Source organism: Drosophila rhopaloa, unplaced genomic scaffold (genome assembly GCF_018152115.1).
Source record: "Drosophila rhopaloa isolate 14029-0021.01 unplaced genomic scaffold, ASM1815211v1 contig_47, whole genome shotgun sequence".
Classification (NCBI taxonomy): Eukaryota; Metazoa; Arthropoda; class Insecta; order Diptera; family Drosophilidae; genus Drosophila; species Drosophila rhopaloa.
The window spans coordinates 4,013,356-4,031,134 of NW_025335142.1; the positions used below are offsets into that span (position 1 = coordinate 4,013,356).

General features: G+C 35.8%; 4 protein-coding genes across 5 annotated transcripts; 2 read left to right on the forward strand and 2 right to left on the reverse strand.

Moving 5' to 3' along the window:
* Window positions 1–237: 237 nt before the first annotated feature.
* Window positions 238–4,802, reverse strand: LOC108050669 (structural maintenance of chromosomes protein 5). Its single transcript, XM_017132448.2, has 16 exons — window positions 4,599–4,802; window positions 4,156–4,528; window positions 3,912–4,090; window positions 3,487–3,733; window positions 3,315–3,413; window positions 2,963–3,250; window positions 2,804–2,905; window positions 2,537–2,745; window positions 2,311–2,474; window positions 1,889–2,218; window positions 1,620–1,837; window positions 1,340–1,564; window positions 1,049–1,273; window positions 837–994; window positions 669–786; window positions 238–610 (listed from the first exon to the last, which is right to left on the reverse strand). Exons 1-16 carry the CDS (start codon window positions 4,670–4,672, stop codon window positions 515–517), a joined length of 3,105 nt encoding a protein of 1,034 aa, XP_016987937.1. The 5' UTR covers window positions 4,673–4,802; the 3' UTR covers window positions 238–514.
* A 507-nt stretch (window positions 4,803–5,309) lies between these two features.
* On the reverse strand, window positions 5,310–7,723 carry LOC108050659. Its single transcript, XM_017132435.2, has 9 exons — window positions 7,385–7,723; window positions 7,162–7,325; window positions 6,925–7,104; window positions 6,750–6,865; window positions 6,601–6,694; window positions 6,369–6,545; window positions 5,925–6,217; window positions 5,720–5,865; window positions 5,310–5,665 (listed from the first exon to the last, which is right to left on the reverse strand). Exons 1-9 carry the CDS (start codon window positions 7,671–7,673, stop codon window positions 5,379–5,381), a joined length of 1,746 nt encoding a protein of 581 aa, XP_016987924.2. The 5' UTR covers window positions 7,674–7,723; the 3' UTR covers window positions 5,310–5,378.
* A 3,245-nt stretch (window positions 7,724–10,968) lies between these two features.
* LOC108045156 (neuropeptides capa receptor) lies at window positions 10,969–14,511 on the forward strand. 2 transcript variants are annotated; one of them, XM_017124380.2, is made up of 10 exons: window positions 10,969–11,340; window positions 11,570–11,720; window positions 11,777–11,867; window positions 11,928–12,127; window positions 12,196–12,369; window positions 12,426–12,500; window positions 12,565–12,709; window positions 12,764–12,947; window positions 13,004–13,102; window positions 13,574–14,511. In XM_017124380.2, exons 1-10 carry the CDS (start codon window positions 11,131–11,133, stop codon window positions 13,706–13,708), a joined length of 1,464 nt encoding a protein of 487 aa, XP_016979869.1. In that variant the 5' UTR covers window positions 10,969–11,130; the 3' UTR covers window positions 13,709–14,511. The 2 variants fall into 2 exon arrangements, with proteins under 2 accessions (XP_016979869.1, XP_016979870.1); XM_017124381.2 differs by lacking the exons at window positions 12,764–12,947; window positions 13,004–13,102; window positions 13,574–14,511 and having other exon boundaries at window positions 12,560–12,643.
* Window positions 14,512–14,871: 360 nt separating this feature from the next.
* Window positions 14,872–17,736, forward strand: LOC108045157. The gene is made up of 3 exons (XM_044461662.1): window positions 14,872–16,698; window positions 17,122–17,311; window positions 17,374–17,736. Exons 1-3 carry the CDS (start codon window positions 15,187–15,189, stop codon window positions 17,406–17,408), a joined length of 1,737 nt encoding a protein of 578 aa, XP_044317597.1. The 5' UTR covers window positions 14,872–15,186; the 3' UTR covers window positions 17,409–17,736.
* Window positions 17,737–17,779: the final 43 nt, after the last annotated feature.

Sequence of the window (17,779 nt, forward strand, 5' to 3'; positions counted from 1 at the left end):
ATAGAAATATTATGGGGTTCTATTAATAAATTTGTACTTAATTCTGAAGTGAAAAATTTGTCCATTCCACATTTCAAATATATAAAAAAAATGTATTAAATTTAAATCTTAAAAACCTCCAGGAGTTATTTGTATTGTAATTGTAGTGTTAATGTCACATAAAAAGTGAAACAAGATAGAGGTGCTTTTGTAAGGTTTTAAATCGAGGCCAAATGAAACCAAATGAAACCTAAGAAATCAAATTGTCAGGCATCATTGCCTTTATACTTGTTTTCAAATGCTTAAAGTTACTAGCTCACAAGTTTAATTCGGATAAGTCAACACATTCTCATATGAGTGGTCATTCGGGGTACAGGAATATTTTGCTATCTATTTAAAAGTAATTGTGTCAGAGTGTTTTGGTATTCAAATTAACAAAAAAATTGTGTTTCTTTTATTTTAACATGGTAATATTAAATTAATAAATCAAAGACAACAAATTCATTTTAATAGTCTTCAAAAAATTTCAAATCATTTAAATCATTGGGAATTTCATGCCATCACAAACTGATTTGGAGTTGTGAACAATTGAAACGCATAAGTGTTCGTTGTAGTTCAGGTCTCGGAGCAACTAAAAGAAAATACATTTTTAATTGAATATGTATAATATTAAGACAATATTTCTATACCTTAGGTGTTACGAACAAATACTGAGCAGAGCCATGCTTAGTCGCTTCTTTCAGGAGTAGGTCGAATATGTGACGCTCATTTTTAGCGTCCATGCCCTGATTTATTTCATCAACGCACCTAAAAGCAAGACTATTAAATCAATCCGAAAGTTTTTGTTGTGTTATTACCTGAAAGGCACATGAGTAACATGTTGCAATGACAATGAGTAAATTGCAATTGACACAGCGCGTTCGCCACCTGATTGAATGAACTTATCCAATGGCTGTAACTGGGCACCTCTCCTAAACTGGACCATTATTTGAATGCCGTACGAATCAAAGTCGAACTAAAAAAGAAAACCATTGAAATGTAAAAAATATTTCAAATCTTCAACACTCACTTTATCTGTTTTGGATAAGATGACTTCTCCAACGTATTCAATAGACGCCATAAATTCGCTGAACTTGGTACTGATTGTTTCTACCAAGCTAGTTAATTTTGGCTCCCATTTATCGTATAAATTAGACATTTCAGATTCGATGGTTTTCGCTTGGTTAACAGACTCTTGAATGCCTTCTTCCAGTTTTTGAACTTCATTTTGCAATTGTTGATAGCTGTCGATTGCCTAAATATCCATATAAGATTAATAACTTAGCACATTTTTTATAAGTCAATTAATTATTCAAATTACCTCAGAATTAACGCTTTTCATACATTCCAATCGTGCCTGCAAATCATGAATTGATTCACGTATTTCTGGCAAGCTCTTGCTTTCCAAATCTTTAAATTCCTTCTTAAAGGGAAATTTGGAACTGTTTGGAATTTCTCCGTTGCACAGCCGTTGGATATCGCTCTTCCGTTTGTTGATGTCGCTAATCTGCTCTTCCAAGCAGTTCTGCAATTGTTGATAGTCTTTCTACGAATAAAAAACTTATAAATAAATTAATTTAAATCATAAATAACGTGCTTACGGCTGCTGATTCACTCAGAAGCTCGCTTTCCTTGAGTGCTTCACTTTGACTCTCGTGTTGCACCATATAAACGGATGCTTTTGCCTGGGCCAATTTCTTTTCAACCATGAGTAGGTCTACAGTTTTCAAGCAATTGCACAATTTCGCCTCGATGTCAAATATTTTTTTTAAGTCTTTTGTCAAACTATTAAAGAAATTACTTTTAAGAGCATCCAGTGCTGAAAATAAAGGTCAAAATGGTTGATAAGTTAGTGATTGTCAACGCTTACCATCGTTTTTTTGAAGGATTTTCAACTTTCTCTCGAGTGTTTCAACTTCGTTTTTAAGGTTATTGAAATGCGTTAATTTTTGGTCAAGTTTTCGCTTTTTATCTTGTTCCTCCTTTGTAACAGTTTGCAAACGTTCAAACTCATTGTCGGTCATGGTAATGGCGTTTTTAATGTTGTCGCTTTCTCGCACAGCTTCGGAATACTTTCTCATCTCTTGTGCTAATTGTTGTGCATCTACTGTGATAAGCTGATTTTTTCCACGGATAGTGCTCTCTGTAAGAATGGTATCAGAGCGGTAGCGGGATGCCGTCACAACAAACTTTTTGTTTCCTGAAAAATGGTAAAAAATCAAAATCACCATTCAAATAATAATTTTGAAAATTATTAAAGTAATTAATTAATTAAAGTAAAAATACACATACCGCCAAAAAAAACTCGAATAGTTTTTGGAATAGATGAGGTATAATTTCCTACTGCTTCTGTACCAATTGGAATATTATGAATTGAGTAGGAAGCACACAGTTTGTTTATTATTGGTATAGGTCCAGTAACAAGATCCACAAGATATGAACGAAAACCCATGGGGCTGTAAACCAATTTCAAGTTACTGAATATATCAAAATAAGATAAAGTTTACTAAAAGCATACCGTAGCTCACTTCTTGGAATAGATGGACTGTACAAGCACTTATCGGCTGGTGCGCAATATATAATGTTGACTCCTAATTTTTGCTTCACACACAACTCATTGATCAAATCCGACATATCCTCCTTGTCCTCACAGGAAAATGCAAATAAATCGCGCTGCGATACAACATTTTCAAGATATTTAGCGTCTTCGTGATTTTCCACAGTAAGCTAAAGGTGTCGATAAATTTTTAAACATGGATCTTAAACATTAGTTTTGACAACTCACCTCAAGTATCATTGGGTCATAAATGTTTAATTTATACTGCTGCTTATTTTGGGCCAACCAATTCATAGCTTTAACCAAATTTGGATTCCTGAGTTTAATTTCCTGTAAAACATTCAGTATAGAATTTTTTTTTTTAATTATTCGTTATTTAATACTTACATCAATTTTTTGCAATTTGACGTTTCGCAATCGATCTATTTTATGCTTATAACCAGCTATTTCTGGAATCTTTTCCTCATTAAGTTGTTGTTCAAGCTGCTTTCGTCTGTTATACTGTTCCATGGCTTTACGACGTGCTGAGTCACAAGATTCCTTAACCTTTTCCAGTTCTGAAAGAATCTGAGGCCTGTTTTTATTGAAGTTTTCTAGTTCTCCGGTTTTGTTGTCCACCAACTGTTTTACTTTAACAGCTTCTGCGGCGTTTCTAAAAGATTTTTGAATGTTTTGCTATTTAAAAGAACAAATTTCGATTAATTTAAAATGTTTATATATTGCTAAAAGCTATGTTAACCTCCAATTCACATTTGTTCTCGCAAATTCCTTGTTTTAAAGAATCCAGCTGAGTTTCTATAGCATTCCTTTCTGTAACAGCTTTATCCAAAGAACGCGTCTGCAAAAAGTAAACAATTTTATTGTAGAAAACAGAATATATATTTTTATGAAAATAGATAGTCAGGTATTACCTTTTCCAAACAGGCTTCTCTATAGGAAACCTTTCTTCTCTGAATTTGTTCTTGAGCCTGAACAAGTTTGTTACTTTGTTCTTTCAGTTTGTCGCTTTGAGTTTTTGCCTTTTTAACTTGGGTTTTTAATTGTGTAGCTTTTTCTTCTCCAGCCTGTGTCTCAATCCACAATTTCTTCGCGCTAAAGACTTGCAGTTTTTGCTTAACATCCTCTCGTTCCTTATATTGGGCAACAGTCATTTGTAAACTATTTAATAAATAAATATATAATTAAAAAAAAAAATAAATAAATAATTTTTTTTCTAGAAAACTTTTTCTAGTCTTGACCCATATACAGCTGGTTAAATAAATAAAAAAATTGACATTATTATTTATGAAGGTGAATAAGGCATATTTGCTTTAAAAAAACCCAAAATATGACTTACTGTTCCAATCGTTTTTGTTTTTTCACAAGATCATTTTTCTCTTTTTCCCGGTTAGCATGGGTATTCTCCTGTTGTGAGCGCATCTGCTTCAAAAGATTAAAACTCTGGGTGAGCTCATCATCACACACGGAAGACATAGTATTGAGCAGAAGCTCTTGGGGATTCATTTTGGAAAAGTCCTGACATTGTAAATTTAGAAAAACGTTAGCAATTTGTTAGCCATTAAGCGAGGATGGTATCTTACCTGAACCCGATCCTGCGGGAGGAACTGACATAGATTACTGACTTGTATATTATAGGATGATACGGCAACCAGGAAGTTCTTCTTGGAAATATCTTTGTTGTTCACGGAGAAGGTGGACGATCCATTCGACTTGATGACGCGCTTAAAGGTCTCCGTGGTGTTGGCTGACCGTCCGTAAACCCCGACAATTATCGTGGCCGTGGTCTTGTTGCTCTGTATGTAGTCAGCAACGCTGGCGGATCTATCCAGAAGATGCGGCTCGCCGCCCAGGCCAAGAATAATGGCCGAGACAATTGTTGACTTGCCACTGCCATTCGGGCCGGTCAGTACATTCAGATAGTGCTTCGGATGAAATGTTATTTCGCTGTACGAGCTGCAATTGAAATTGCAAATGCATGGCTCAAGGAGTCTACGAACTACGCCTTTGATAAACTTGGACTTACACGAAATCTTTGCAGTACACGGACTCTATTCGTCCCATCAATTGCTTGGAGCTTAAGGCGCGGTGTCCCTCCATGACAAAGCATGGATACTGATCCTTTAACTGGTTTAAATAAATATAATTGTTTCAAACAATATACCGCGCCTTCTTGGTTTTAGTTTATCATTACGCCTCAATTGTACGCCAACCTAATGCCGATAACGATATCGATAAATATCGATAACATTAATAGGGGGACTCCTCTTTATTTTGTAACAAATGTTCAAAATGCTTAAGTTTAAAATAAAAAACGTGTTAATTTAAATTTGTTGCTTATGGATTTCATTTATTAGCGTTTTCATAAAAGGCTTACAATATTTCTCTTTAAATAAAATGTTTTGTTTTGGGATTACAAAGGATCACTTGGATTAAATGCTCTTTCTATTTTTTACATTTAATTTCAAAACAACAATTTCTTGGACAACTAAATATGGTTTTCTTTTTTTTTTGTAAAAAGTGTAAAGTCAAACTTGCTTTTAAACGATAAATTTAAATGGTGCGCGAAAAACAGGGTTTTCCACCTGATTTCAACGTTTGAAGATGGCTATTATGATCTTAAAAGGATAATAATTTTATTTCAAAGTTACTAGATCAACTTGTTTCCTTTTTTTTTAAATGGAAAGTATAATGCTATAATTTGACCATAGGAATCAGCCCATATCAAAAAATGTTGTTTATTATACCAATTTCACTGAGAATTTTTTATTCAATATTTTTAGGTTTTATAAAATAATACAAAAGGCTATTCGCTTTGCTGTAAGGACTGAGAACTGCGCACTGAGTTTTTACTGTCACGCCGGCCCGAATTAGCAAAAATACTTTGCTTTTTGACAACAAATTCCTCCTCGTTGCAGGTTATACAGGCATTCAAATAGTTAAGTATATCCTTGTTTTTCAGCTTGTCTGCAATTTCAACTGCCTTAACTAGGGCTTCGCTGGTCCGTTCGACTTTGTGAAGGGCCGCACTGGCTTTTATAATCAGTAGATTGCTGAGAAATTGCCAAATATAGCTGTTGCAGTTTTTGGCCTCTATAAAATGTTAATGGTATGTAACTTATAAACTGTGTACATAATAGATACAACCTTCAATAGACTTTCGGGCACTAAAACAGCATTCGTCAAATCGGTTCGATTCAAGATGCGTGCTTGCAATCTGGTGAAGTAAATAGCTTTTTTCGATGGGATATTTGGCGAAAATCATCCGATGTTCGTATCGGTTAAGAATTTGACTACAAATGGGATCCAAATAAATTAAGAGTTTCTTAGATTAATAATAGATAAGCAATACCGTGATTTTGACATGGCCGGATCCACTGGGATCTCCTGATGCGTAGAGCGATCCCCAAATACGAAATGTTGTGCCTCCAGGGTTTTATCCATGGGAAAGGGAAAGCGAAGCAAGCGGAGCAATGCATTCTTTTCTGCAAACCGAAAATTCTTCGGAACCGTATACTGATCCACATAGGCCAGAGCCAAAGTATTGTAAACTTCGTTCAAAAATTCGAATTTCCAAGGCATAATCCTGTTGGTTTTTCTTACCACATAGTCTCCCATTACTTCCTCCACGTAACTGGACAGTTTCTGAAAATAATAAACACGCATTAATCAGGGCTATTCCTAAATCTCTTTCAGCAAAATTCCAAACGACTTTATATATGTAACATAATCTTCTTTGTGTGACAATTTCAACACTAATATTATTATAAGTAAAGCTATTTTTAAAAAATCTTACCATTAAGTTTTTATTATTTCGAAGATATTTAATACTTCTCAGCGCAGTTTTCATATTACGACTAGTTTGGTATTGAACTCGATAAAGATATTCTTGCCGAAATTTGTCCATTAATTTCTTGTTTGTGAACTTTTGGTAGCGGATATTGTACATTGGGCTACGGGCTTCCAGCATTTTCTGAAATTAATAATTAAAGTACCCTTGATGTATTTACTTAATGTAAGGTACCCACCAAAAAATGTTTGATCTCGTCATATTTCTTCATAGTGAGAGTCTTCAAATACTCATTGCTGTTTTTACACTGATCCAACAGCAAATTCGGATTCCTAAAATAAAGGGATGTATGAATGAACCACTTAGAAGCCAAAAAAAAGGATTTACTTTCGAACATGTTTTAGAAATATGACATCGTGCCATGACCTATCTATGAACATTTGGTTGAACACATCGAATGCACGACTTCGCCTTGCAATTTCAAGGGGCGAAAGCATTTCATCCTAGCAATAATTACAAATTAATATCGAAATGGATATTAAAATTCGTTTTTAATACACACTTCGATTTCCGGAATGCTCAGAACATCGCATTTTTCCTGTTCCTTTAGTATTTTCCAAAGTGGCCTGGTATCTTCTTTATACTTGTTTAGTTCCTCCTTTAATTGCACTATAAGCTTTTCATTTTCCGATATAAACTGAGTCATGGATGGACCACAGGAATCTTCAATATTTTCTTCCACCTAGAAAAAAGTTGGAGATCAGGAAGATATTCCTATTACGAACTCCAAATGTCTTACCACAACTAGACGGTGGTCGAACATTTTGGATTTATTACCAATGAACAGCCGTGTGTTATTGTAAAGCTCGGCCATGGAATTTTCCAACTGATTCAATTCATAGAGTGCATCGCAGACTTCCAAATTAATCGGTGCATCACTACGTTGCAAATTTGTTAATAGTCCTGTGAAAGAAATTAATGTATGCATTGTTAGGTTTGAAAATGTGCTACAATCAACTTACGCTTTGCCTCCAAACTGTCCTTAAGGGCACTTTCAGTCAAGGCATTTTTCCTTTTACTCTGACTACGACGATACAGAGTCGTAAAATCTGCAGGTGCTAGTTTGAGGGCCTTGTCAAAGTAGTACATGCCAAGATTCTCCCTCCGCCGGCGGCTGTAATACGTTCCCCAGTCCTTATAGATGCCCTGCTCTATTTCCGGGCTCCAGTCCAACTTAAGCCATATCGGAATGGCTGATTCAACGCCCTGAGCCTGCGGTATGAAAGTTTCCGGTTGTATTATAGAAGTCATTATTATTTTTTTTGTTTATTTTTATTTTGTTGTGTGTTCAACGAATATTTAAAGTAAACTGAAACTCATTTTAGAAGAGAAATACAGACGTGTATTTAAATGGTGCTACGATTAGGCCATCTGGGATTGATGGGATTTTCAGTTATAATCTGGAAGCTGTTGAATTTTATGCTAAAATTTAATTGTGATATAGATTGGAAATCAAACTATTTTAATTGCACAAATTTATTGGTTATTTTTGTATATTTTCAAAAGAGTTTTGAAAACTTTTAATGGTTTTAACAAACCGATAAAACCAATATATTATTATTAAAACCAATAATTACTGATTCTTGAACGCTATTAAAGCATCTAGATCACTTTGATGGATTTTGTTGATGCAAATGTGAGGATATGCTTGTCTTACCTTGAAAGCTTACATTTTAATTGTGCTAACTGATTATGGAGCACTTCGGTTAGCCGCAAAGCCACCAATGTAGCTCAAATTAGCTCCCACATGCAGTTCAACTTTAACGCCTGCGCACTCTCCTGCGGAATTCCCTTTTCCCCCAAACTGGCCAGGACATCTGGATATGCAAACGGCTAATCAGTTGCTTTCCACCTGTCGTTGCCCACGCATCCTGCGGAATATTCTCTGCGGTTATCGTTTACTACACCTCGTGCACTAATTACGAAAATTCGAGTGTCAAAAGAAGCCAATTAACAAGTATTAAGTCAAAAGTAGTTATGAATGGACCAAGAAGTTCCACAGGTGCTAAATGGAAACTTAGTGAAAGATTTGACGCAACTTTTAATTATTTAAATTCTTAACATATGTAGTCTTACTACTATTAATTACAACAGTAATACAACTAATTAGTGACATTATAAAAGATTATTGATATATGATGATGCGAGATCCGACAATCTTTTGTAATCACTTTTATAAAATAAAAAACAGAAAAAGCATTTAAACATAACAAAATCGCACAAAATATTAACATTAAAATATAATTCAACTTACACCATTAAACATTTTGTATGTGTTGTTTAAACCTATTAAGTGACTAATATTTTGTATATATTCGATCGTCGCACTAATTTTTAAGAATAATTATTTATTTTTATTAAAATAATTCAGTTATAATTCAGTCTTTTCAATGCTTTCTTTATACTTAAATGGGGTGCAGCATATCTAGATTAATATTATATATCAATTGGGATAAATATTTACACATGTAAGTATTTATGTATGCACAAAAAAAAGCTTTTTTACATAGTTTGGCGAACTTTTGCGTAAGGTTCAAAGTTCTTAAAGTTAAACATTCTTTTTAAATACATTACTCGTTCGTACAATAAAGCAATAAGAATAGAGGATCACCCAAATATTTTATTGTTGTTATTAAACTGTAGTAAAATTAAATCTAATCTGGAATTCATTTTGTAAGCTTTGCTTCTAACACCTACCACTTTGAATAATAAAACAAGAACACTAACCCTTCTTACTTATTCATCTTCATCCACACTCAATAAATCCAATAAAAGCAAGTGCCTGGGGACAATGGTCTATGAAAATTCCCAGATGTCCATACATAATTATATTCAAGTTTAGGCGACACCTGACATCTATTGCATTTGTATGTATATTTATTTTTATATATGCGAACTTGTGGGATTCGGCACCCAAGTAATTAGCAACACGTGGCTTGGCCACTGGTTGTGCCACATTGGAGTGGCCTCCAAGGGGCAAGGGACCCAGAGGCTGGGGTCGGTCACCGGCTAAGTGTCCCTAATGACCAGATGCTGGATTGGATTAGGTGTCTCAAGAGTGCTCCGGGCTCCCCCGTGTCTAAGTTGGCCGGTTTTACTGATTTACTGGTTAACTGGGAGGCTGCTCCTAATGAGACTCCTGCTATTTATTATTTTATTATCCTTTGAGACTGTCAGGCCTTCCTAATTACACGTCTGCTTTTCTGTTTGCATATTTCGTCAAATTAAATTCACGTCTGAGAGCACTTAGTTGGCAAACTTGCAAGTGCGTAAAATTCTATAGTTCGCTTCGCTAAGCCAAAATATCTCAGTGTTTTGTGCCGAGTTTGTCTCAACGACATATTCATAATAATAACAAATTCTGTGGCCAACATACATGCAAACTTTTCTGGTTGCGAGTACTCGTGTATTTGTGTATAAGCTATTGTTAACCCCGTTCAAACTGGCTTAATAAACCTAGGCAAGATGCTGCTGCCGACACTTGCAACCACAATTAAACTAAATACCGGTGAGGATATTAAATTATGTACACTCTCTTCTGCCTTAAGCTCTAATGCATGAGGCTTTACAGTTGGTGTTTAACTTTAAAAAGGCAATAAATATTTGGAAAACTTTTTTGTTTACAATATAAATCATTTGATAAGAAAGAAGCAGCATCTCGCATTATTCCAGCTCACAAAATTAACTAGAGTTCTTGGGGAAGAAGATCTAACCAGATGTGTGTCAGTTGATAAGATAATATCTTCATATGCAAATAATGGCCAACGTATAATTTTGGCTTCTGGAGCTTTTAAAATGAATTTAATAAACGTGTGGAGCACTTCAGACTAATGAAATTGTTGAAGGCAGAATTTCCTCCTCCTTTTGATTTGATAATTCATCCGTGTTGACATTTCAAATTAATCTATGTTAAAAAAATATTCCCGAGCACGGTCGGAATAATTCTTTGAAGTTTTCTTTTAAATTATAGCGCACAGGGTATATAAAGAGCATGGGTATATTAATTTTATAAAAAGTGTTTCCGAGATAAGTTAAACTATTATTTATTTTAAATAGTTGAAGAAAAACAATCGGTTCAATATTTATTGTAAATCATAAGTTCTTACATAAAATGTCCGAAGTTAATATAATCTTTATTTTGAATGATTGTGGTTACATGTAAAGTAATGTTTCTCAAAATTTTATTTAATTTTTTACTAAATAGTAATTGTGCAATTACAAAACTAATTCATGGCAGTAAAGTGTAATTCTAATTTTTTAATTAGTCTCCAAATTTGTGGTGTTTGTTGCATTTGTTTAACATCTGATCTACTTATCTACTAATTTAAGATTAAACTTTGTTGCTTTTGACGTAAACAAAAAAAAATTACTCATTCTGCGGCATGAACACCATGTCATACCTATATAGTTGAATACATACACATAATATATGTAGGTGGTGTTTATATATGCCTGTGTATGTATTTATTTACAATTTAGCCTAAACCATGCCTTCTTATCTTTTTAGCGCTAGACTGCGGACAGTAATCTGTGGGCATCTAAAAGATACAGTGGCTGTATTATACGATAGCGCAGCGCGTATTTCTCGCAATCCATAAAAAATTAAACGGAAATCGTCGTGTGCCATGGGTTATTCTAAATTCAGCGGCTGTCGTTAAAAAATTTAATTTTACACCAAATAAAATACGACAGCAGATTCGGTTTCAAAATGAATTCATCGACAGATCCGTCTGTTTTAGATTTAAATACAAGTTTAAGCAGTTCGACAAATTCATATGCAACTAGTGTTAGTTTGGAACCATTCCAAGGATTAGATTCAGAGGATTATTACGCCTGCGGCACATTTAACTGCTCTCCCACCGAGTTTGTGGCTTTCGTCCTTGGTCCACAGACCTTACCACTTTATAAGGCAGTTTTGGTAAGTTTTTGAGAGATAAGATATTTGATAAGATAATGTATAATATTATATAGTTAATAATAACTATAAGATAATCGATTGGCTCTTCATAAAATTTAACGAATGTGTTTTTCTGGCTAGTTTTATGAATGTTGACTATTTTCTATTTCACTATGTCACATTAAAATGCATTTTGAATAACAAATAGATAGATTTTACTTATGTATTTTTATTGTTAAAACTCTTTCAGATAACAATTATATTTGGAGGCATTTTTATAACTGGGGTCATAGGAAACCTATTAGTATGCATTGTGATTATTCGACACTCGGCAATGCACACGGCGACCAACTACTATCTCTTCAGTTTAGCAGTCTCTGATTTGCTTTACTTACTCTTTGGTTAGTTAAATACACTTGTTAAAATTATTGAAATTCACTATTTCTTAAACATCCAGGACTACCAACAGAAGTGTTTTTGTACTGGCACCAGTATCCAGATCTCTTCGGCATGCCATTTTGCAAAATACGCGCATTTATTTCGGAGGCGTTAGTATAATTAATGTTTTGTTTAATTATAACAATCTTCAAAAGAAAATTACGTTTCAGATGTACATATGTATCCGTATTTACCATCGTTGCATTTTCAATGGAACGATTTTTGGCCATTTGTCATCCATTGCATTTATATGCCATGGTTGGCTTCAAACGTGCAATCCGGATAATAACAGCTTTGTGGATTGCAAGTTTCATAAGTGCCATACCATTTGGATTGCTCTCGGATATTCAATACCTTAAATATCCCTTAGGTATGCAATAGTATATTTATACCTATTATTACTAGACAAATTCTCTAAGTAACATTTAAATATTTCAGATGACTCCCGCATTGAGGAATCCGCATTCTGCTCAATGTCGCCTGAGATTGTGAATGTAATACCAGTATTTGAAGTATCCTTTTGCATATTCTTCGTCATCCCGATGATACTTATAATGATACTTTACGGCCGAATGGGAGCAAAGATTCGATCTCGAACAAATCAAAAATTGGGCAAGTACTTGGCTTCTATTGATCCCAATTGGTCCAACTTCAGGGAAATCTTTTAGGTGTTCAACACGGCACCAATAACCGAGAAACACGAAACTCACAAATGAGAAAGAAGGCAGTAATACGAATGTTGGGTGAGTTTTTGGCAATTACAGGATACGATCTGAATTACAATACCCACCCATTTAATCAGTATAGCCGCTGTGGTGATTACATTTTTCGTTTGCTGGTTTCCGTTTCACCTGCAACGACTTATATTCCTATATGCCAAGAATTTGGAAAATTATTTGGATATAAACGAAGCACTCTTTTCTATTGCGGGGTTCGCCTACTACGTTTCGTGGTAAATAGTTACTGGGTGTCTCGTAAGTAGCATGTTAATCGATTTCATTGACAGCACCATAAACCCAATAGTATATAGTGTGATGTCACGTCGCTATAGGGTCGCATTCAGAGAACTTCTCTGCGGAAAAGCCGTGGGTGCATATTATAATAGTGCATTTGCAAGGGATCATTCGAGTTTCCGGGAAAGTACTCACACAAGTCTGGGTAACAACATAAATTATGACCGAGTTCATTCCGTAAGTTGTTTCTAAATTAAATAGTCGAATATCTCTAAATCAAAATTACTTCTTAGGTTCATGTTAGGTCAAGTCGGCAACAAAATAACAAAAACGAAGCGGACTCTGCAAATAGAGTGTTAATAAAGAAAACATATAGTCTTCCGCTACCAAAGGTAATTAAACCAATTATAAACTTACAAATTTATATATATACATATTTAATACAATCAACTTTTAAATTAGCCATGTTCTACAAAGTTGCTCCTTATACTTTATGCAATAGTTAATTGTTGATGTATACTTTTTATTACTAAAATTTAAGTTTTGACACTCTGATTCAACAATTATTTTCCAACTTTCACGTCGCTGGACTTTTAAAGTTCAAACATAGCTTGGTGAATAAATCAAATTAAAAAGTTATTTTACTTTGCTTCAATTTGTCAAACTTTTTAATTCCCAATGCTAAAGTTGCTTACCACTCTTGTTTTATCCTTGTTTAGGTTGATTTGGCTTTGTTTACATGTGTGCCTATGGGAACACAACTTTTTCGTTACGTTACTTGTGTAACGAATTAAAGTCTTCGTATGTGACTGAAAGAATAACATATTACACATATATTAACCTTGAAAACATATTTATTGCAGAATGTGGATTCCACTGTTCTTAGTACTGACATTGTCATCGTGCTGGAAAATAGCTCCACTGCTCGTCATACACTTTGCGAAGAACCCAAAGTTGAGAACGATATTTGGATCGAAAATGAGGAAACTTGTATTTAAGCGGAACCCATTTCACACTTAAAGTATTAACTATGACGTCGAGTGAAAAACCCAAGGTTATGTGCACATCTTTTTTTTATAGTTAAGTTGTGTTTATGTAGGTCCAAATAAGTTAGTCTGTTCCAGGAATTCGACTAATTTAGAAGCACAGATGGAGATTAAATTATTACCAATATATCTCTTTTATTGAATAAAAAAGTAGAACATTTTACAATTTTTATCTACTGTCATTAATTTATTAAGTATTTTGGTTATATTTGCGCTACACCTTTCCATCTTTTAAAATTTCCTCAGCGCAAAACAATGTTAAAACTTGATTAACTAAAACTTGTAAGCCATCTGGAAATAACAGGGCTTTTATGAATGAATACATTAACAAATGTTTACGGTTTCAAACGTTTTGCATAACAATGATCGAAATTATCGTTTTCATGTCTTGTTCTCTCAAAAAAAGCAATGCCAAATTGACGGCAAAAGCGAAAGTTGTACCCATTATCCCAGTATCTATAATTAAAATAAATTTTCACTTTTTCTCGAAGATAAAATGCCAGAGGTAAATAGACACTAAATTTAATAATCTCTTGTTCGGTGATCTGGCATTCTTTATGAGCTAGTTAGAGTTGGAACTTTGAGGGTTTTCCGAAACCAGATGCCACCAATTACGCATAGGATTTCCAAAATGTTTTTTCCCCAATCAGCTCCGATTTACTTTCACCTGCACTTAAGATAACCGAATTAAAAGCTAAATCTGGGGAATATATATGATCTGTCGCATCTGAAGCGATACCACTGTGCCCCGAGGTTCGTGTGGCTCGGCTTCTTCATCTTCATCTCCAACTCCATCTCCATCTGCGAGTGCGATGTTGTGATCTCTCGGTGGCTCTACCAGGCCACCACATCCACATTTCCTCTGGGGCAGAGTCTCAAAACTGGTTTAATGGCCAATCCAAACGAATTCCAGCACAGCTGGCTCAGAAACGTTCCATTTGCAACTCAGTTGCTTTCCAACCAACGACTAGCCAACGCCAACCGCCGAATTTCAAGAAGAAAGTGATCGGATAGTTAAGACCCTCGATTGATTAACGGTTCTTCAGCATTCGAACAACAGGCTCTGAAAAATGTACCCATGTAAAGGCACTCGGTTTTGAATAGACCGCTGCATCTGGGTCCAAAAATCCAGCTTTGGTATTGCCATTGGCTGTGACTTTGGCTGCATTGCCGCGAGGCGTTCCATTTTTATTTTAAACCACTGACCACCGACCGGATAACAAAGAAAGTGAGATCAAGTCTGCGAGATCGTGGCGAAAGAAAAGAAGCTTCGCATGTGTGTGCGTGTTTAATTCGAAAGAAACTTTTTTGCTTTTGGCCGCGGAACTGACAAATGTCAAATACCAATAGACCGTCGTGGAATTAAGACGCGCCATACGACAGACGCCAAACGGATTTCGACACCTGCTTTTGGCCCCGCAGACAAAAAAATGACGCAAAGTGCCATCAGATTAGCCCCACTTTTGGAGGCTCTAATTCTATTTGTTTTCCTATTCAATCGAGTGCAGTGCGATGAGAACGGTCAGAGGCAGGCGCGAATAATGCAGTTTTTGAGTGAGCCCCAGCCACATTTCAACCACAATCGACCACCACCAGGTCCTGGATTATTACCCCGGCTACGATCGCGATCCGATAACCTACCTCTCCTCTCGGGAAGTCCCAACAAATTCCTGAGATCTCCGCAACCCGCCACAGTTCAACATATCATGCGACGCGAGCAACTCGGCGGCAACTATCCGGCCAACGATCAGCTGAGGAGATATCACTTCGACCAGAATCAGCCCGGAAGATTTGCCCACGTGAAGGACGCTGCTGTCCTGGATGTGGGAAAGAACCAATTCCCACCCCAATACTTCTCCGAGCAGTACATCCAAAACTTTAAGTCCTCGCCCCGTTTCAATGGCAATGTTATAATGAAGGACCAGAAACCAGCCTACGCTCCAATCCAACAGCATGCGATTCCCGTTCAGGCCTCTCAGTATCTGCATTATCCCAAGGTCTTTGGACAGCAGGGCGCTAGTTTTAGTGTGGTTCCCTCGCAGCAAACTGCCCTCCAAAATAATCAATTCCCGCAGGATCTGAATAGCTACTCGGTTTACGAGGAGTCTGAGAATCAGCCAAAGCAAGGGATCAATATTAATCAAGGGGTAAACTATCGCCAGGCAGTGCCACCCGCAAAGGAGTCGAAAGAGGCGCAAGACTACTTGCAGTTCATGAGCACCAATGAGTACTTCCTGCCCAAGAGAGATCCCGACTTCAAGAAGATGGATGCCGAGCGTGATCAGCAAAAGCAGCTGAACCAGTACCCACAGCAATATAATCAGCTGAATCAGCAGCAGCAGCTACAGCAGCAGCAACCGCAGCAACACCAGCAACTGCAGCATCAGCAGCAACCGCAGCAACACCAGCAGCAACCGCAGCAACATCAGCCACAGAAGCAGCATTTTCCCTACAAGACCGGTGGCCTAGACAACTCGGTCTCCTCCAGTTACAATGAACCCATACAAGTCTCCGATTTGTTCTACCAGCAAGATCCCGCCCCTGCAAACTCAGCTGTTGTTCGCGGCAGCTACCAGGCTGGTCAGGATGTCTTTGTGGTGAAGTCCGATGGCAACAAGGCGGTCAAGCATGTGGTCTCCACTCCCATGTCGGTCCAAACATCCACCCAAACCCCGCCAAAGACCCACCATCTTGCCAAGAGCCACAAGAGCTTTACGCCAGAGCCCCTGCGATTCGAGTTCACCGAACAGGATGCCATTAGGGGGTCCATGAAGTACACCCAATCCCCATCCACGCAGGCGAATCAGTACTACTATGAAACGGTGGCCCAAACAGCCCACGAGCCTGCCAAGGCTCCTGGCCCAATCCTCCAGCTCAGCAAGCCCATCAAGGAGTACAGCGACGATCCAGAGGACAGTGCCGATACCGAAACTGGAAAACAGGTGGGTTTGGTTTTTAGTATTTGAATAAAATCGAAAATAAACTAGACAAGTCTATGTTTATCTATAACAAATAAATTGCCTTGATATCATTAAATCCCTATTAATGATTTCGAAACGGCAATACAGAATACAATACTATCAAAGAAAAATGATATAGTCGTTGTATTTTATTTTATTTAAAAAAAAATAAACAACAAAATAAAAAAAATTTTAAGATAACATAAATAATTAACGTACAGTTTTAAAGGAAATATATGTTAATTTTTATACAGAAATTATTCGGTATTCAAGATAAAATTAATATAGTTGAACAAAATCATAAATAACGTCCTTGATTTTTCGAACAGAATTATCTCATTTTTATAAAAAAAACACAGTACTACCTATTTTCTTATAAATAAAAAACATTTTTATGGATTTCAGGAGGAGGATCCGAAGGTGCCAACCGGGACAAGTCCTGCAACTCCGGATAATCCAAAGGACACGGAAAGTTACTGTGAGAAAGTCTGCGCCAATGTGTATGATGAGAACGATGAAATAATTTGTGGATCCGATGGGTACATGTACACCGGAGAAACTCAACTACAGTGTTATTCGACCTGTCTTAATATAAGTAAGATCTTGTAAAGCTTTTTTATATATTTATTATATTAACCATTCCGTTTTTATTTTTAGGTGTGACGATTAAAAGTAAAGGATCGTGCTCATAAAATAAATTTAAAAATAAAAAATTATTTATTCTAATTTAATTTATTCTAATGATTACAATGTTTGCAGCCCATTGAGTTAGTCTATAATTATGCAAGGTTTCTGATACTTGCAGTGGTAATATGTAGGGTTTTGTAAAAAGTGATTTCGATTTTACGACATAAAAAACTATCGTGCACTTTTAGCTTTCCTATTTAATTAACAATTAAAGAGTGATTTAAATAAAATCATTTTTAAACTATTAGTGCATGAGTATAGAAATTCCATATATATACTATATTCTCAAAAAACATTCAGAGAAATAAGAAATAGTTAACAAAATAAAAACTTTATAAATGTTTTTTTAAATTGCTATGGGGAATATAAAACTTTC

Excerpts from the sequence above, each read along its gene's own strand:
- LOC108050669 (XM_017132448.2), bottom strand. The coding sequence starts at position 4,672 with ATGGAGGGACACCGCGCCTTAAGCTCCAAGCAATTGATGGGACGAATA. Across the intron at positions 3,414-3,486 it reads GAGAAGCCTGTTTGGAAAAG|ACGCGTTCTTTGGATAAAGC; the intron begins GTAATACCTGAC and ends TACTTTTTGCAG. Across the intron at positions 1,274-1,339 it reads TGAAAAGCGTTAATTCTGAG|GCAATCGACAGCTATCAACA; the intron begins GTAATTTGAATA and ends ATGGATATTTAG.
- LOC108050659 (XM_017132435.2), bottom strand. The coding sequence starts at position 7,673 with ATGACTTCTATAATACAACCGGAAACTTTCATACCGCAGGCTCAGGGC. Across the intron at positions 7,326-7,384 it reads GGACAGTTTGGAGGCAAAGC|GACTATTAACAAATTTGCAA; the intron begins GTAAGTTGATTG and ends TTTCTTTCACAG. Across the intron at positions 6,218-6,368 it reads GAAATAATAAAAACTTAATG|AAACTGTCCAGTTACGTGGA; the intron begins GTAAGATTTTTT and ends TATTATTTTCAG.
- LOC108045156 (XM_017124380.2), top strand. The coding sequence starts at position 11,131 with ATGAATTCATCGACAGATCCGTCTGTTTTAGATTTAAATACAAGTTTA. Across the intron at positions 11,341-11,569 it reads CACTTTATAAGGCAGTTTTG|ATAACAATTATATTTGGAGG; the intron begins GTAAGTTTTTGA and ends AAACTCTTTCAG. Across the intron at positions 11,721-11,776 it reads TTTGCTTTACTTACTCTTTG|GACTACCAACAGAAGTGTTT; the intron begins GTTAGTTAAATA and ends TTAAACATCCAG.
- LOC108045157 (XM_044461662.1), top strand. The coding sequence starts at position 15,187 with ATGACGCAAAGTGCCATCAGATTAGCCCCACTTTTGGAGGCTCTAATT. Across the intron at positions 16,699-17,121 it reads ATACCGAAACTGGAAAACAG|GAGGAGGATCCGAAGGTGCC; the intron begins GTGGGTTTGGTT and ends TATGGATTTCAG. Across the intron at positions 17,312-17,373 it reads TTCGACCTGTCTTAATATAA|GTGTGACGATTAAAAGTAAA; the intron begins GTAAGATCTTGT and ends TTTTATTTTTAG.